Below are 13,990 nucleotides of genomic sequence, written 5' to 3'. Positions count from 1 at the left end.
CCGCCCCTCCACCCCATGCTCCGCTCTTCAGGTCCCCCATTCACTGAGGAGCCCATGGTGCGGGGTGGAGAACCCGGGCTTGGAGGGGTGGGCTGCTGAAGAGGACGTCAACAGAGGTAGGAAAATCCAGGCATGTTTGTGAGCCAAGGCTGATGGATCCAGGGGCAGTCTCTGGGTAGGTTTTGAAACCACCCTACCTGGCATCTTCGGCAGAGACCCCAGATCTAGACCCTGTATCCCCAGGCCGCGTGTAACCCAATGGTGCCCCACTAGCCGTCACTCAGTCGCTGGGACACAGGCAAACAGGTCTCCAGAGCATTTATTCTTCCCAGGGGGGAGGGCGCAGGGGTCCAGTAGTCAGAGGGGTGCCGGCCGCTATGTGTGCCAAATGAAGCCGTAGGTGCTGTTGAGAATCTCTTCGTTCATGCGCAGCCCATAGAGCTCACCCATCACCGGGTTCACCCAGCGTGTTGTGTGGAACACAGACTCGCCCACCTGTGGGGACAGTGGGGTATGGGTGGGCGGGCAGCTACCCCTTCAGGCCCCCACTGCCTACTGGGACCCCACCAGGCCTGGTGACAACCGTGCCTACGGCACAAGCTGCTGTCTTCCCCTCCTCACGCCCGGCCCCCACTACCCCTCTGGGCTCCAGGTCTTCCCGGGAGGCCGAGTTCCCGCAGCGGGCCTGGAGCCCCGCCCTCCCTACCCAGGGCCCACCTTCCAGTCAGGCACGTCCTTCATGATGATGGCCTCCTCTTCCAGGTTCTCCCGAAGCATCTGCAGAACCCTGTGTGGATGGAATGGGAGGTGGGGGCCGGGCCTGAGCAGCCGAGGAATCCCTGCCCGCCCCCTCCCTGTCGCCACCCATCACATCACCTCCTGCCACTTCCAGCCCAGCAGGTGCCAACCTGTCTGGTCCTTTTCTCCCCCTACAAACGCTGACTGTCCTGCTCAATGTCTCCTCCTCCAGGGAGCCTCCCCATTCTAGCCCTTGGGTCTCCAAGTGTGGGACCCTCTCCAAGGGTGACAGCAGCCCCACATATGCCAGGACAGAGCTGTCAGCCCCCAAATGCATTCTGGCCATGTCCTGCACTGCAGGCTGGGACACTCAGGCCTGTGACCTTCCAACTCTGGTTCCAGCAGCCCCACCTCCGGTCCTTCTCTGCCTGCAACAGTGGCATCAACGCAATGCGGGCCTCGAAGTCCTCAATCTGCAGGCGCCTGTGAAACCCCAAAACCGACAGATCAGATGAGGCTGGAGTAGGGGGGAGATGATGTGGCCTCAGACTCAGGGTCACGTGCAGGGAGAGGGGCTGGCAGAGAGGCAAGTGAGTGGGGCAGGGTTTGGGGAGTAAGCTGTACCCACCAGATGATGAGAAGCGGGGGGCATGGGCACATGAGTTGGCACAGACACTGGTCCACAAGACTGATGGCTTTGCATTTTCTTTTCAATTAAAAACTTTACTTTTTAATCCTAAAAATAGCCCTGGCCTGACGACTGTGGTGAACCCCGGACAGGGGATGGGACATTCATCACAGGGCTCTGGGCCTTACAAAACCATATCCCCTTCCTGTCAAATAACCCTGGGGTGTGAGCCCAGTTCTGCATCTTCCAAGTCACCAGCCCCATCTATACGGGGGGGGGGGGGGGGGCGGCACCCAAGGATGTGGCCCCTGGCCCTGCCCCTCATCACCAGGAATCTCACAGCCTCACAGGGAAGGGTCTGGATGAACTTCAGCCCTTATTCCTCCTCCCCTCCTCCCAAACCCAGAGGAGCATCCCCGCCCCCACCACAGCCCCACACTGCTGTCAGCGTGTCCATACTCCCGTGGGTGGTGCATCCTGGGAAGATGGACCTGGTTTGAGTTCCCTCAACAGAGTTGAGCACCTGACACAGGTGGGCCTTCTCCAGCACCACCCCTGGGGATTCCCAGACTTGGGGGGGGGGGCAAATGAGCTCAAAGGGGTGCTAATGACACATTAACACAGGGTGGGGCAGGGCAAAGGGGCCCAGCCAGTAAGGGGCCAATGAGAAGGGGTCACCTGGCAGGGCATCCTGCCAGCTTTAGAGGCAGCAAGAGTCTGAATGGAGGCCACCATCTGCCTTGGTCCCTCAGGCCCCATGTGGCTGGCACGGCCATTGTGCTGCGTGGCTTGTTTCTAAGCCCTTACTGTCCTCTTTGCCTGGTTACCGCTGACAAAAACCCACTAAAAGAGCATGTCCTGAGCCTGCCCTTCCCCCTTCCCCTCCCCGATGGGCTGTCCTCATCCTGACCCTCGGGTCCCTAGCAGCGGAGGCCGAGAAACACCTGGCAAAGAGCTCTGTGCTTACCACTCCTTTCTGGAGGGCCCATACTTCCTGAGCTTTGAGGGGCTGATGAAGGGCCCCAAGGGACACCAAGTCCACAGGTGCACCCCTCGCTCCCCAGCCCAGGGCCTACCTGCGCTCTCGGTTCCACTTCATCATGCTCCAGTACCCAAACAGCAAGGTCCCGATGCCCACAGCAAACATGCTGTAGCCTGCGGGGAGAGGGGCAGCAGCTCAGCACCTGCCCTGGGGAAAGGCCACCCCTTGTAGTTTCTTCTCATGAAGCACAATCCGCTTGCCGTACAAACACACCGGAAATGTGGACGCGAGAGAAGGTGAAAGTCTTAGTGACTCCCTCCTAGAAATGGCCAGTACCATCTCTAGTGCGTCTTTCTTCAGATTATTTTTTTGTCTCTGTGGAATGTCCACCTGCCCTTTCCCTCGGACCCCGTCCTTCCCAATTGCAAACAACTCTCGTTCACCTGTCTTGCAGCCAGGCAGCTGCCACAACTCTACCCCCACCCCCCACCCCATGCCACAGTTTCTGGAAGGTACAGGCTGGGTGGGGCTTACAGGGTGGGCCCGAAGGTCTTGCTGTTTATGGTTGGGCGGCCCCGGCTCCACAACCTTCTAGAGGGTTGCTGGGTTTGCAGTCAGCAGGTGCCTCCACAGGGAAGGACAATGTCTACAGCTGGGCCCAGCTCCCTGGTGGCTCCTGGCTGCCTGGGCCGCTTCTCTGAGTGCTGCCCACAGGGAACTGGGAGGGGCTGCCAGAGGCAGGCAGTGCCCTGCAGGGGGCCGCCCAGCCACCCCTGGGCTCCCGGGGGTGCTGCTGCCTCCTGGCCCAGAAGGGTCAAGCCCCCTGCCTGGGCACCAGGGGACAGAGGCTGCCAGGAATATTTCCTGACACCAGGAGGCCCCTGTGCTATAATTCTGACTGACAGGCCGTGGGCCTGCTGGGGTCTTCAGGGAGGCCCAAGCCGCCTGGGTCCTGGCTGGGACTGGCGCACCCCATACCCTCTCATCTCCTGAGCTGTGATCTCTTCCCTGGACGGGCCTTGTGGCTGCTGGGCAAAGCTGACAAGCTCAGCCAGGTCAAATTCCAGTTAAATAGTGGGGGAGGCCACTCCCTAGAACCTGTGGGGGTGCACAGTAGGGGCTCCGGGAGTCCCAGCCCTGCTCCATACTGGAGCAGGTCTCTGTTGTCCTGGTCCTCGTCTCTATTGCAGCTCTGCTCCAGCACAGGGCTTTTCTGGTACCTCTGCTGGACCCAGAGATGCATGAGAAACTGGTTAGATGAGCCTTCCATGTTACAGGAGGCAGGACGAGGGCACCCCGGTTCCCGTGCACAGAGGCAGACCCTCTCTGGAGAGGCCCCAGCGCCCCGGACCAGCTCCCAGTGCACCTGTGGCTCTTTACACACGGGAGACCGCCAGTGCTGGCAGGGGCGTCTTAGACGAGCTGCCTCTTTCTTTTCAGTAGCTGCAGAGCAGCCCAGGGGCCTCTTCTTTTGACCCAGCCCCAGGGCACAGGCCTGGGCTGTCCTCATGGAAACCTTCCCACCAGGCACCCACGTTGGCCCCCGCATGAGATAAATTCCAAGAATAAGGTGGCCTTTACAATGGTGCAGCTCTTTCTTGCTGACAGTGGTGAGGCCGACACCCCAGACCCTCCGCATGGGTCTGTGCCTCAGGAGCTGCCCGTCTGGTGGTGGAGGCTGATGACGGATGTGCCCAGAAGGGGGTGCAGGCCATGAGGAAAGAAGACCTGAATAAACAAACATCCTGGGGTCACGTACTGGAACTGAACACTCTGTACATGGCAGCACTCCCCAAACTGAGGTACTAATTCAGTGCAGTACCCCACATTCAGAATCCCAACCTTCCCCCTTTACCAGCCCCACAGAAACTGAGGAGCAGATTGTGAAATTCAGGGGGCCAAATTAACCAAGACAGTTCTGGAAAGGAACAAAGTTGGAGGACTCACACTTCACAATGTCAAAACTTAACACACAGCTGTCAGTACACGATAAGATTGTGTGGCCCGGCATCAGGATAGACACGTACATCGATGGAACAGAGCGGAGAGTCCAGAAATAAACCCTCACATTTACGGTCAATTGATTTTGGACAAGGATGCCAAGACAATTCAGTGGGGAAAGAACAGTCCTTCAGCAAATTGGATCAGTGGACGATGACACACAGAAGAATAAAGTGTCCTTTTTCCTTCCCCCATACACAAAAATTAACTCAAAACGGATCAAAGACCTCAAACTGAGAGCTAAAACTATAAAGCTCTTAGAAAACAGATGAGTCAGTCTCTGAGACCTTGGATGAGGCAATGGCTTCTTAGCATTGGCACCAGAAGCACAAGTGACGAGAAGAAAACAAATAGATGCACTGGGCTTCAAGGAGATGAAAAACTTTTGTGCCACAAATGGATACTGTCAAGGAGCTGAATGGAAGAAAAGTCTTTGAAAATCCTGTAGCTGATAGGGGAATGACATCCAAAACGTATAAAGAACTCTGCAAACCCAGTAGTAAGATGAACAACCCAATTTAAAAAATGTACAGGGGCACCTGGGTGACTCAGCCGGTAGATCATCTGACTCTTGATTTTAGCTTAGGTCATGACCTCACCGTTCATGGGTTCAGGCCCCTCATCGGGCTCTGCACTAATACTGGGGACCCTGCTTGAATTCTCTCTGTCTCTCCCTCTTCTTCTGCCCCCTCTCCAGCTCTCTCTTCCCCCACCAAAAAAAAAAAAGTACAAAGGACTTGAAGACATTTCTCCTGGAAAGTTATACAAATGGCCAATAAACACATGAAAAGATGCTCAACATAGTCACCAGGGAAATGCAAATCAAAACCAAAGTGAGATGCCACCTCATACCCACCAGAATGACTAGAATTTTAAAAAGAAAGAAAAAAAAGGAAAATAATCAGTGTTGTCCAGGCATGGAGACACTGGAACTCCCAAACACTGTAGGCAGAGATGTAAAGCAGTACAATTTTGGAAACAGTGTGGCAGTTCCTCAAAATGTTAAATGTGGAGTTACCACTCCACTCACTGTCCCCCCTTCTTGCTCACATATTCTCTCTCTCACAAATTCTCTCTCAAACATTAAAAAAAAATACTAAAAATAAAAACTAAAAAAAACCCCTGCTGAGTGAAAGCAACCAGACACCAAAGGCCACACAGAGTAGGACCCATTTCTACGAAATGTCTAGAACAGGCAAATCCCTACCAGACAGAGAGCAGACTGGTGGTAGCTGGCAGCTGAGGGAGGGAGGAGAGGGAGTGACCTGTCCGCGGGGTCTCCTTTTGGACAACAGAGTAATGGAAGTGTTATAAACTTAGATCCTGGGGAGAGTTATGCAACTGAGAATAGACTACAAAATCAATAATTTGTACACATGTAACAGGTGAATGGTCTGGTCTGTGAATTTCAATCAAAATGTTAAAGACACAAAGGAAAAAAAAATAAAGGGCCACCTACTGAGCACAGGAGGGAGTGGAGAGAAGAGCGCAGTGTGGAAAAGATGAGGGCAGCAGTCACTTTGGGAACAGCGTAGATTAAAGGTGGCCTGAGCCAGCTTGGCATGGTCTAGGACACTAGTGGCAAGTGATCTAGGCAGAGAAAGGGGAGTGGGTGCCAGGCTTGGGTGCCTTATGGGAGCAAGGGAGGGTAGGACTAATGGGAACATGGCTCAAAAGCAAGGCTGCAGGAGGGACACAGCAAAGAGGATTATGATGGAGGGGAGGATGGAGAGCAGGGCCTTTGCACTTGCTGTTCCCGCCACCTTGGGGATTCTTCAGAGATGTCCTTTCAGCCCACCCTGGGTAAAGTAGGCCTTGGTTATCTGGGGCCTTACCAAAATGAGAAATTCTGGTGTGATTATTTTTATCTCCTCTGATAGGCTGTGAGCTCCAGACAGGGCTCAGTGCCATGTGCACATTCAACAGGCGGTTAGTGAATGCAGGTACATACACAAAGACCACGCGGCCAGAAGGGTCTCGTCCTCACTCCTCTGCAGCCAGGAAAGATGGGATGGGTTTGTATGCACTACAATGCAAGTTGGTGTGAAGGGGTGTAACCAAGAGGCCCAACCAAAGATAATTTTATAGAAGCACTAGTGTGTCATTAACTGGAAGAGGACTGGAATTAAGGATACATTTGTGACTTAAAAATAAAACAGAGGGGTGCCTGGGTAGCTCAGTTGGTTGAGCATTGAACTCTTGATTTCAGCTCAGGTCATGGTCTCACAGTTTGTGGGTTACAGCCCCACACTGGGCTCTGTCCCGTTCTCTCTCTCTCTCTCAAAATAAATAAATAAACATAAAAAAGAGAGAGAGAGAGAGAGAAATGCTGACTAGGAGGAGTCCAGGGAGGACCTAGGGCTGGGACCCTTCTGCAGCCTGGTCTGGGTACAGGTCACACAGGTGCGCATGTATAAACAGACTTCATGCCATACACCTGAGGGGTACACTGGCCTGGGTGTGAAGTTATACTTTGAGGAAAGAAATGAAGACATTTAGACCACATTGTATTTGTTCAATCTGTTCTAGGATGAGTCAAGTGCCGATGTGGTGCCAATCTAGACTGTAACCTGTTTCTGTAATGACCCTTGGGTTAAGAACACTTTTAGGTTTGTAAACAGTTGTTTAAAAAAAAAAAAAAAGCAGCAGCAATGGACAGAGAGCATCTGGCTAGCAAAGCATAAATTAAAAAAAAATTTTTTTTTAATGTTTATTTATTTTTGAGACAGACACAGGGCATGAGTAGGGAAGGGGCAGAGGGGCAGAGAGGGAGACAGAAACCAAAGCAGGCTCCAGGCTCTGAGTTGTCAGCACAGAGCCCGATGTGGCGCTCGAACTCACAAATGGCAAGATCATGACCTGAGCCAAAGTTTGGATGCTTAAGGACTAAGCCACCCAGGTGCCCCCAAAGCATAAAGTATTTATCGGGCTTTTAACAGAAAAAGTTTGCCAACCTCAGTTCTGGGATACAAAAAAGCCAAGAAGGGGCTGGGAAGAGCTTGAGTTTTTACCTGATACTAACTTTCCCAATGGCTGAATTTTTTTTTTTTTTACCAAGTCCATAATTTTTAAAAATTGAGGCATATTTGCATAATATTAAATGTATAAAGTTCCAAGAGTTATGAGAACTGTATTTACCCTTGTTAAAAATTTTGTATTTCTCTGTTAACTCTGGGTGCAAAGCATGTGCCCCTTCTACCTTTTTTTTTTTTTTTTTTACATTTTTCTGTGTTGAACCCAGTAACAAAATTTTTAAATGTTATTAAAACATCTGAAAAACTTAAGAATACATATTCCTGGGACATTCACAGGTAGGGACTACCAGAGAGGAACATCTAAATTCCCTCAATATTCCGGCTTCCGCAACCAGTTTTACTCTGGATGGCCCTGGGTGCAGCCTCCCCCGGGTCTCAGTTTCCCCACTCGGAAGTGTGGCCGAGGGCTCGGGGCACGGGCTAAATTATGCGGTTTAACTAACTGTAAAATGGAAACAGTGGGAAGGACCTCCCGGTAAGTTCTGTTAAGAAAGCAAAGCTTAGTAATCGTTCGACAAACTGCAGCAGTTACCATCGTTACTACTGAAGCGATAAGGGATCCTCGGGTTCCACCTCCCGTCACACCGCAGCGGAAACTGAGGCCCGCGAGCCTCCCGGGCGTCCCGTTCCCGCCGCGGCGCTCTGGAGCCCCAACCCTGACACCCACACACAGTGAGGCACTAACCCGACAGTCCCCGACGTGGAAGATTCCGCTTGTAGTCGATGGGACCATAGCCCCCCGGCGGGGGCATGTCCTGTTTCACCTTCGACGCTGCCATGCTCCCAGGACCCGTACTTCCGGCTGCGGGCGGAAGTTACGTACAGCAGCCGCCGCCATGATGAGTGTGGCGGAACGTACCGCGCATGTCTCAGGCGGGACTAGGGCACCTAGGATACTAGGGTAGCGATCCTACGGCGAGGTAGAGCTCCGGGAATGGGTTCAGGGATCATCTGGGCGACCAGGCTGCAGCTGAGGCCTCTCTATTTCTTCTCCCATATGGGGCTTAGCCCAGTCGGTGTAGACGGCTGGAGTTCGTCTGGTCGCCCGGGCCCTTGCCCTAGAAGACTTCACTCACACCTTCGCCATGGTGCTATGCTTAGGTCATTCAGAGACCCCAAGCTCCTGAGGGAGCCAGGTCACCGTTAAGCTCCCTCTCGTTTTCTCCCCATCGCGGGTCACTGAGGGCAGCCCAGAGCTTCACACGGCCAGGTCAAGGTACACGAAGTTGGGCGACGACTGCTGTTCACATTTGACTCATGAGGAGCCTCCCCAGTGCCAGACACAAATTTTGCTCCCCAGTCATGGTCGAGACCCCTTGCCAATAGTCTCTCATGGGAACTGGAGCATTCAGAGCAATTATGAGTCACAAAGCCTGATGGCCTTTGGGAGGCCCTGCGGGGCGGGGTCCAGGGGGCCCCCACCCTAAGGCGGGGTGACGCCCACAGTCACTTCACAAGGCAGAAACTGTTACCTGGGCAATAAAAGGCACTGCAGCGGCAGGGTCCCGGGAGTGGGCACATGGGGGTGCGGGGGTGCAGGTGCCAAGCACCATGGGTTAGGCCCGAGGTTGGAGTCCGGCCGCCCTCCGACAGCAGCCGCCTCCTGCTCCCCGCGCGCCCCTGGCGCCACCATGTCGGGCGACAAACTTTTGAGCGAACTCGGCTATAAGCTGGGACGCACGATAGGCGAGGGCAGTTACTCCAAGGTGAAGGTGGCCACGTCCAAGAAGTACAAGGGCACGGTGGCCATCAAGGTGGTGGACCGGCGGCGCGCGCCGCCTGACTTCGTCAACAAATTCCTGCCCCGCGAACTGTCCATCCTTCGCGGCGTGCGGCACCCGCACATCGTGCACGTCTTCGAGTTCATCGAGGTGTGCAATGGAAAGCTGTACATCGTGATGGAGGCGGCTGCCACCGACCTGCTGCAGGCAGTGCAGCGCAACGGGCGCATCCCTGGGGGTCAGGCGCGCGACCTCTTCGCGCAGATCGCTGGGGCTGTGCGTTACCTGCATGACCACCACCTGGTGCACCGTGACCTCAAGTGCGAAAACGTGTTGCTGAGCCCTGACGAGCGCCGAGTGAAGCTCACTGACTTTGGCTTTGGCCGCCAGGCACATGGCTATCCTGACCTGAGCACCACCTACTGCGGCTCGGCTGCCTATGCGTCGCCTGAGGTCCTCTTGGGCATCCCATACGACCCCAAGAAATACGACGTGTGGAGCCTGGGCGTCGTGCTCTACGTCATGGTCACCGGCTGCATGCCCTTCGACGACTCGGACATCGCTGGCTTGCCCAGACGCCAGAAGCGCGGCGTTCTCTACCCCGACGGCCTCGAGCTGTCCGAGCGCTGCAAGGCCCTGATCGCCGAACTGCTGCAGTTCAGCCCGTCCGCCAGGCCCTCAGCGGGCCAGNCCGCCCCCCGCCCCCCTTTTCCTTTTTCTGGATGGTTGGGGCTGCAGTCGCCCCTGTTTAGAATCTAGCTCCTCTCCCCAACTATACCGAGGGCAGGGCGCAAGCGCTTCCTCTGTTCCCCAAGAGAAGGCCTCGGTAGGGGAAGGGACGAGAGGAAACGGAAGCACTGCGCCAGCGCGGAATGAGCGATGGCTGCGGGCAGGCCGTGGCTACCTGGAGGAGCTACCTGCGAGTGGACGCGTGCGAAGGGCGTCCTTCTCAAGACAGCCGTGCATGCGGGTGAGGGACGGTGCGCTCCTGGAGCTGCCTCCTTGGAACTTGCAATAAACTCGCTCTTCCTCGCACCTGCCTCTGGCAACGGCCCCCTTTTACCGAGGCGGGGTTGGGGCGGGAGTCATCCTGCAGGGGAAGGCAGTCGTGGCGCCCCCATTGTAGAAAAAGTCTCCTTGAAGTTCTTGCTCTAGGTCTCAGAAGGGAATTGGGAGGATTCAAACCAGATTTTTGGGCTCCCCAACCTCAGTCGACTCGAAAGGGCTTTGGGCCCATCCCAAGGGTTGTGATGGGAATGGAATTGCTGGTCTGGGGAGCAATGATCCCAGCCCCCTGCCAGTGTTTAAGGATGGAACCGCATGGGGGTGGCGGCCTCCTGTCTTAACATAAACTGAGCGTTTACAGATGAGGAGATTGAGGCCCGTACAGATGTCGTTTGCCCAAGAACACACCTGGAATTTGAAACCAGAAATGGCTGGAGTGGAGTTGGGGAGGTGGTGGAAACTCTTAGTAAGGGCCCTTCCTTGGTAAAGTTGTTTGGGGTAGGGGTAGGGGAGAGTCAAGCGTAAAGCGTTAGTCTGCTGGGCAAGCTGGTTACTTCAGTCCTTTCTTCATACATTTATTGAATGCCTACTGTGTGCCAAGCTCTGGGACTTAGCAGAGAGACTTGGATCCATCCCTGCCCTCAGCTAGGAGGCAAGTAAAAAGTCAAGTAAAAGTGCATGGCGTTTAAAGAATAGTAACTTAGATGTGGTTTATCTATACGATGGAATACTACATGGCAATGAGAAAGAATGAAATNGGACTGATGGATGTGGGGGGGGAGGGAGGAGATGGGCGTGGAGGGGGGCACTTGTGGGGATGAGCACTGGGTGTTATATGGAAACCAACTTGACAATAAACTATTTGTTAAAAAAAATGTAAGTAAAGCTATAAAAAATAAAAAAAAAATTAAAAAAAAGAATAGTAACTTGTGCTAGAAAGCTGCATGAGGGGAAGGACGAGTTACCAAGGAAGGACTGAAGCAGACATTTGAGCAGAATCCTGAAGGAATCAGCTACTGGAAACAGAGAAGTGTTCCCAAGATACTTTGGAGCTGGTGTGTTTGGGTAATGCCAGGAAGGTCTATGGCTGGAATGGAGAGGGAGGGAGAAGAGGTGGAGAGGTGTGTATCTGGACAGAGAACCCCACAGAGCCTGGGGGAGATTGGGGATCATTTTTTGCTGCAGTGAGATTACTGGGTTTGGTGACAGCACCTGTCTCTCATTTGGGGTGTGTGAGATGTCTCCCTAAGCCCTAATCCTGCTGGCCTCTATCGGAGCCCCACACCACAGTCCCCAAGGAGGGTGATCATCTGTGGGTCTGACCATGCCCTGCTCCTCCTCACTCACCCTTCGTGGCTCTCAGGTGCCCTGGCATTAAGTACCAGCTCTTCCCTAATCCCCTTCAAATAGATGAGGCAACTGAGGCTAAAAGAGGGGAAGCCCTCTAGTCTTGCTAGTCTTGGCTGGTTCATATCTGACCTGAAACAGAAAACCCAACCCCTCTGGTTCACACTAGAAGGGCGCCTCTTCTGGTCTGGACCATACCTTGGAAAATGGAAGTGGGAACAACCTTGGGAAATGGAAGTTGGGAAGGGCTGTGGCTCATCAAAGGATGGCATCCTGAGCCTTCTTAAGGGTCCCACCATCCTCAGAATGAAACCCACTTCTTCATCCCTTTCCCCTGTGGTCCAGACACACTGCCTTCCTTGTCCTTGACTCCAGGTTTGGCCTCACCTCTGAGCCTTTGCATTGGCTGTTGCCATTCCCTGTACCACTTTCCCCCTCCTCTTCAGTCCAGACTTGGCCTAACAAGTCACCTCTTCCCTGACAATCCATTCTTTCCCTCCTTGCCCTTGCCACAAGGTGGGGTCCTAGTATCTGGGGTATGGCATGCACCTTTTTCTATCCTTAATCTGTGTGAGCAATGGGGCCTGGGGCTCCTCTTACCCCATGGCCACAGACCTGTGTATGGCTCAGTTCAGAGGGGACAAGGCCTCAAGGACCAGGGCAATTGTCCCATTTGTTGGCTGGAAAAGCTGCTTGAGACTCACCCCTGACCAATTAAGGAACCTGTGCCTGTCTCAGTGAGAGCTCACTTGAGGGCTGAATTTGGAGCCCCTAATGCCCCATAAGTGTGCTGCTTGCAGCCAGTGTTGGGTCATGGGGCACCAGTCAGGAGGTGTCACAGGTGGACTGGGACAGGTTTGGGCTTCTGTAATGTCTTCTAGCAGTTCTGTGTCTTGCCCATGTGAAACCTAGCCAGCTGTGGTGGTTGGAGAGGACAATCACCCACCCCAGGCCAGAGGCAGGAAGGTCTTAACAAAAAAAGACAAAGTAGGGAAAAAAGGGGGGGGGGGAAGCACCTAGGAATAACAGGCTCATATTTTATGTACATTAGAATTTACCAGTGATCGTCTCACTTTATGCATAACTTTTGAAACTGTGTGTCGATACCTGAGAGCAAATATTGATGAAATCAACACCAGAAACTGCTCATTTCAGAGCTGGCGGGACAGCTCTGTGCTAGAACCCACATCTGCAGTAACGTCCTGCAGCAAAGACACCCAATGTAGATGCCAAGCTTGAAGATTCCAGAAAAAACTACCACTCCAGGGTGGAGGCTGGAAGGGGCTAAGAACCAGCAGATGGGCAAAACTCACTGGAACCTCACTCTCCTCCGTCAGTTCTGTGGGTAAGTAGGCCACAAAGCTGCAGGTTCTGGTGAAGATGGGAGGCCCAGAGGCAAAGCCACAGTGTCCACTCTGGGGAGGTGTTCCAGACACTTTCGGGAATGAAGTCTGAAAGAAGCCCAAGAAGCAGGTGTCTCATTGTTTTCCCATGAACAAGGGATGACCCTACTACACCTACCCCAGTCCCAAGCTGCCCCAAAGCTGGGACAAAAATAATGCAGGGAAACTAGGACCGAGGGGACAAAAGAAAAATACAGCCAACACATTGTCCATTTCTTTATTTTCCTTCAGATTCTAAGACTTCCTCATGACACAATGTATAGCCATTGATTCCAGCCTCTGTTCATTGGAACTTCTATTCCGGTTTGGTGGTCAACTTTTTACATTTATTATCAAAGATTTAGAGTCACAATAAATACAAGTGACAATCTCTCCACCCACCCCCAAAAACCCCACCTTCCAAATACCCTGCACTAGTGTAACTGTCTATTACACTTTCATTGTTAAGTATTATAAAACTTCAGCTGTCCTTTAAAAAAAAACTCAGTCCAAGTTTTTTAGGCAACCATCATGTGCAGCATAGCTCGGCATCAAATAAAAACCCTATGGTGGAGAAGCAACAACTGTCTTTTTCATGATCTACACCCCTGTGATGAGAATACTTAAATTATATAGAAAATTCCTCCCCATGTCTTTCTGTCCACAGGAAAATGACATGTAGGACACAGGAGCCATAACACAGCAGGGCTGAACTCAGTTGCCTTTCATTCCCTCTGCACTGGGGCCAACCCTTGCTTCATGAGGGTCTTAGGATGCAGACAGGACCAGAGGCTACCCCTGGAAGGAGGGCAACTTTGGCCTTGTCAAAGGTGTGGGTCCCAACATCACGGCTGGGACACTGGGGGACCAGGGCCCCATGACATGGGCAGGATGACCAGAGCAATGGGTGGCACTAAGTGGACACACATGTATCTATGTGCACATGCATGTATACACATATGGCCATTTCAAACATGCAATCCTTCACCCTCCCAGAGTGGCTAACATCTTGAACAGTTTCCAGTTGCCACTGGGACTTCATGTCACAGGTAACTCCGGATCTTTATCATTTGGGACTGAAGGCTCCCAAGTTCTCACTGCTCCTAGGAACCAGGTCCTCTCCGTCCTGCGGCCTCCCAGGGGTCATCGGG

At 53.3% G+C, this 13,990-nt stretch overlaps 2 protein-coding genes across 3 annotated transcripts; one reads left to right on the top strand and one right to left on the bottom strand.

The window, feature by feature from the left end:
* Positions 1–301: 301 nt before the first annotated feature.
* Positions 302–8,685, bottom strand: NDUFA13 (NADH:ubiquinone oxidoreductase subunit A13). 2 transcript variants are annotated; one of them, XM_077777100.1, is made up of 6 exons: positions 8,070–8,685; positions 3,930–4,076; positions 2,443–2,521; positions 1,150–1,221; positions 718–787; positions 302–495 (listed from the first exon to the last, which is right to left on the bottom strand). In XM_077777100.1, the coding sequence occupies exons 1-6, from the start codon at positions 8,161–8,163 to the stop codon at positions 376–378; spliced, it is 582 nt and encodes a 193-aa protein (XP_077633226.1). In that variant the 5' UTR covers positions 8,164–8,685; the 3' UTR covers positions 302–375. The 2 variants fall into 2 exon arrangements, with proteins under 2 accessions (XP_077633226.1, XP_077633227.1); XM_077777101.1 differs by lacking the exon at positions 3,930–4,076 and having other exon boundaries at positions 8,070–8,665.
* Positions 8,686–8,863: 178 nt separating this feature from the next.
* On the top strand, positions 8,864–9,864 carry TSSK6 (testis specific serine kinase 6). Its single transcript, XM_077777024.1, has one exon. The coding sequence runs from the start codon at positions 9,016–9,018 to the stop codon at positions 9,862–9,864; it is 849 nt and encodes a 282-aa protein (XP_077633150.1). The 5' UTR covers positions 8,864–9,015.
* Positions 9,865–13,990: the final 4,126 nt, after the last annotated feature.

This window comes from Crocuta crocuta, unplaced genomic scaffold, assembly GCF_008692635.1.
Source record: "Crocuta crocuta isolate KB4526 unplaced genomic scaffold, BGI_CrCroc_1.0 scaffold77, whole genome shotgun sequence".
NCBI lineage: Eukaryota > Metazoa > Chordata > Mammalia > Carnivora > Hyaenidae > Crocuta > Crocuta crocuta.
This window is presented reverse-complemented; position numbering and strand designations above follow the sequence as displayed.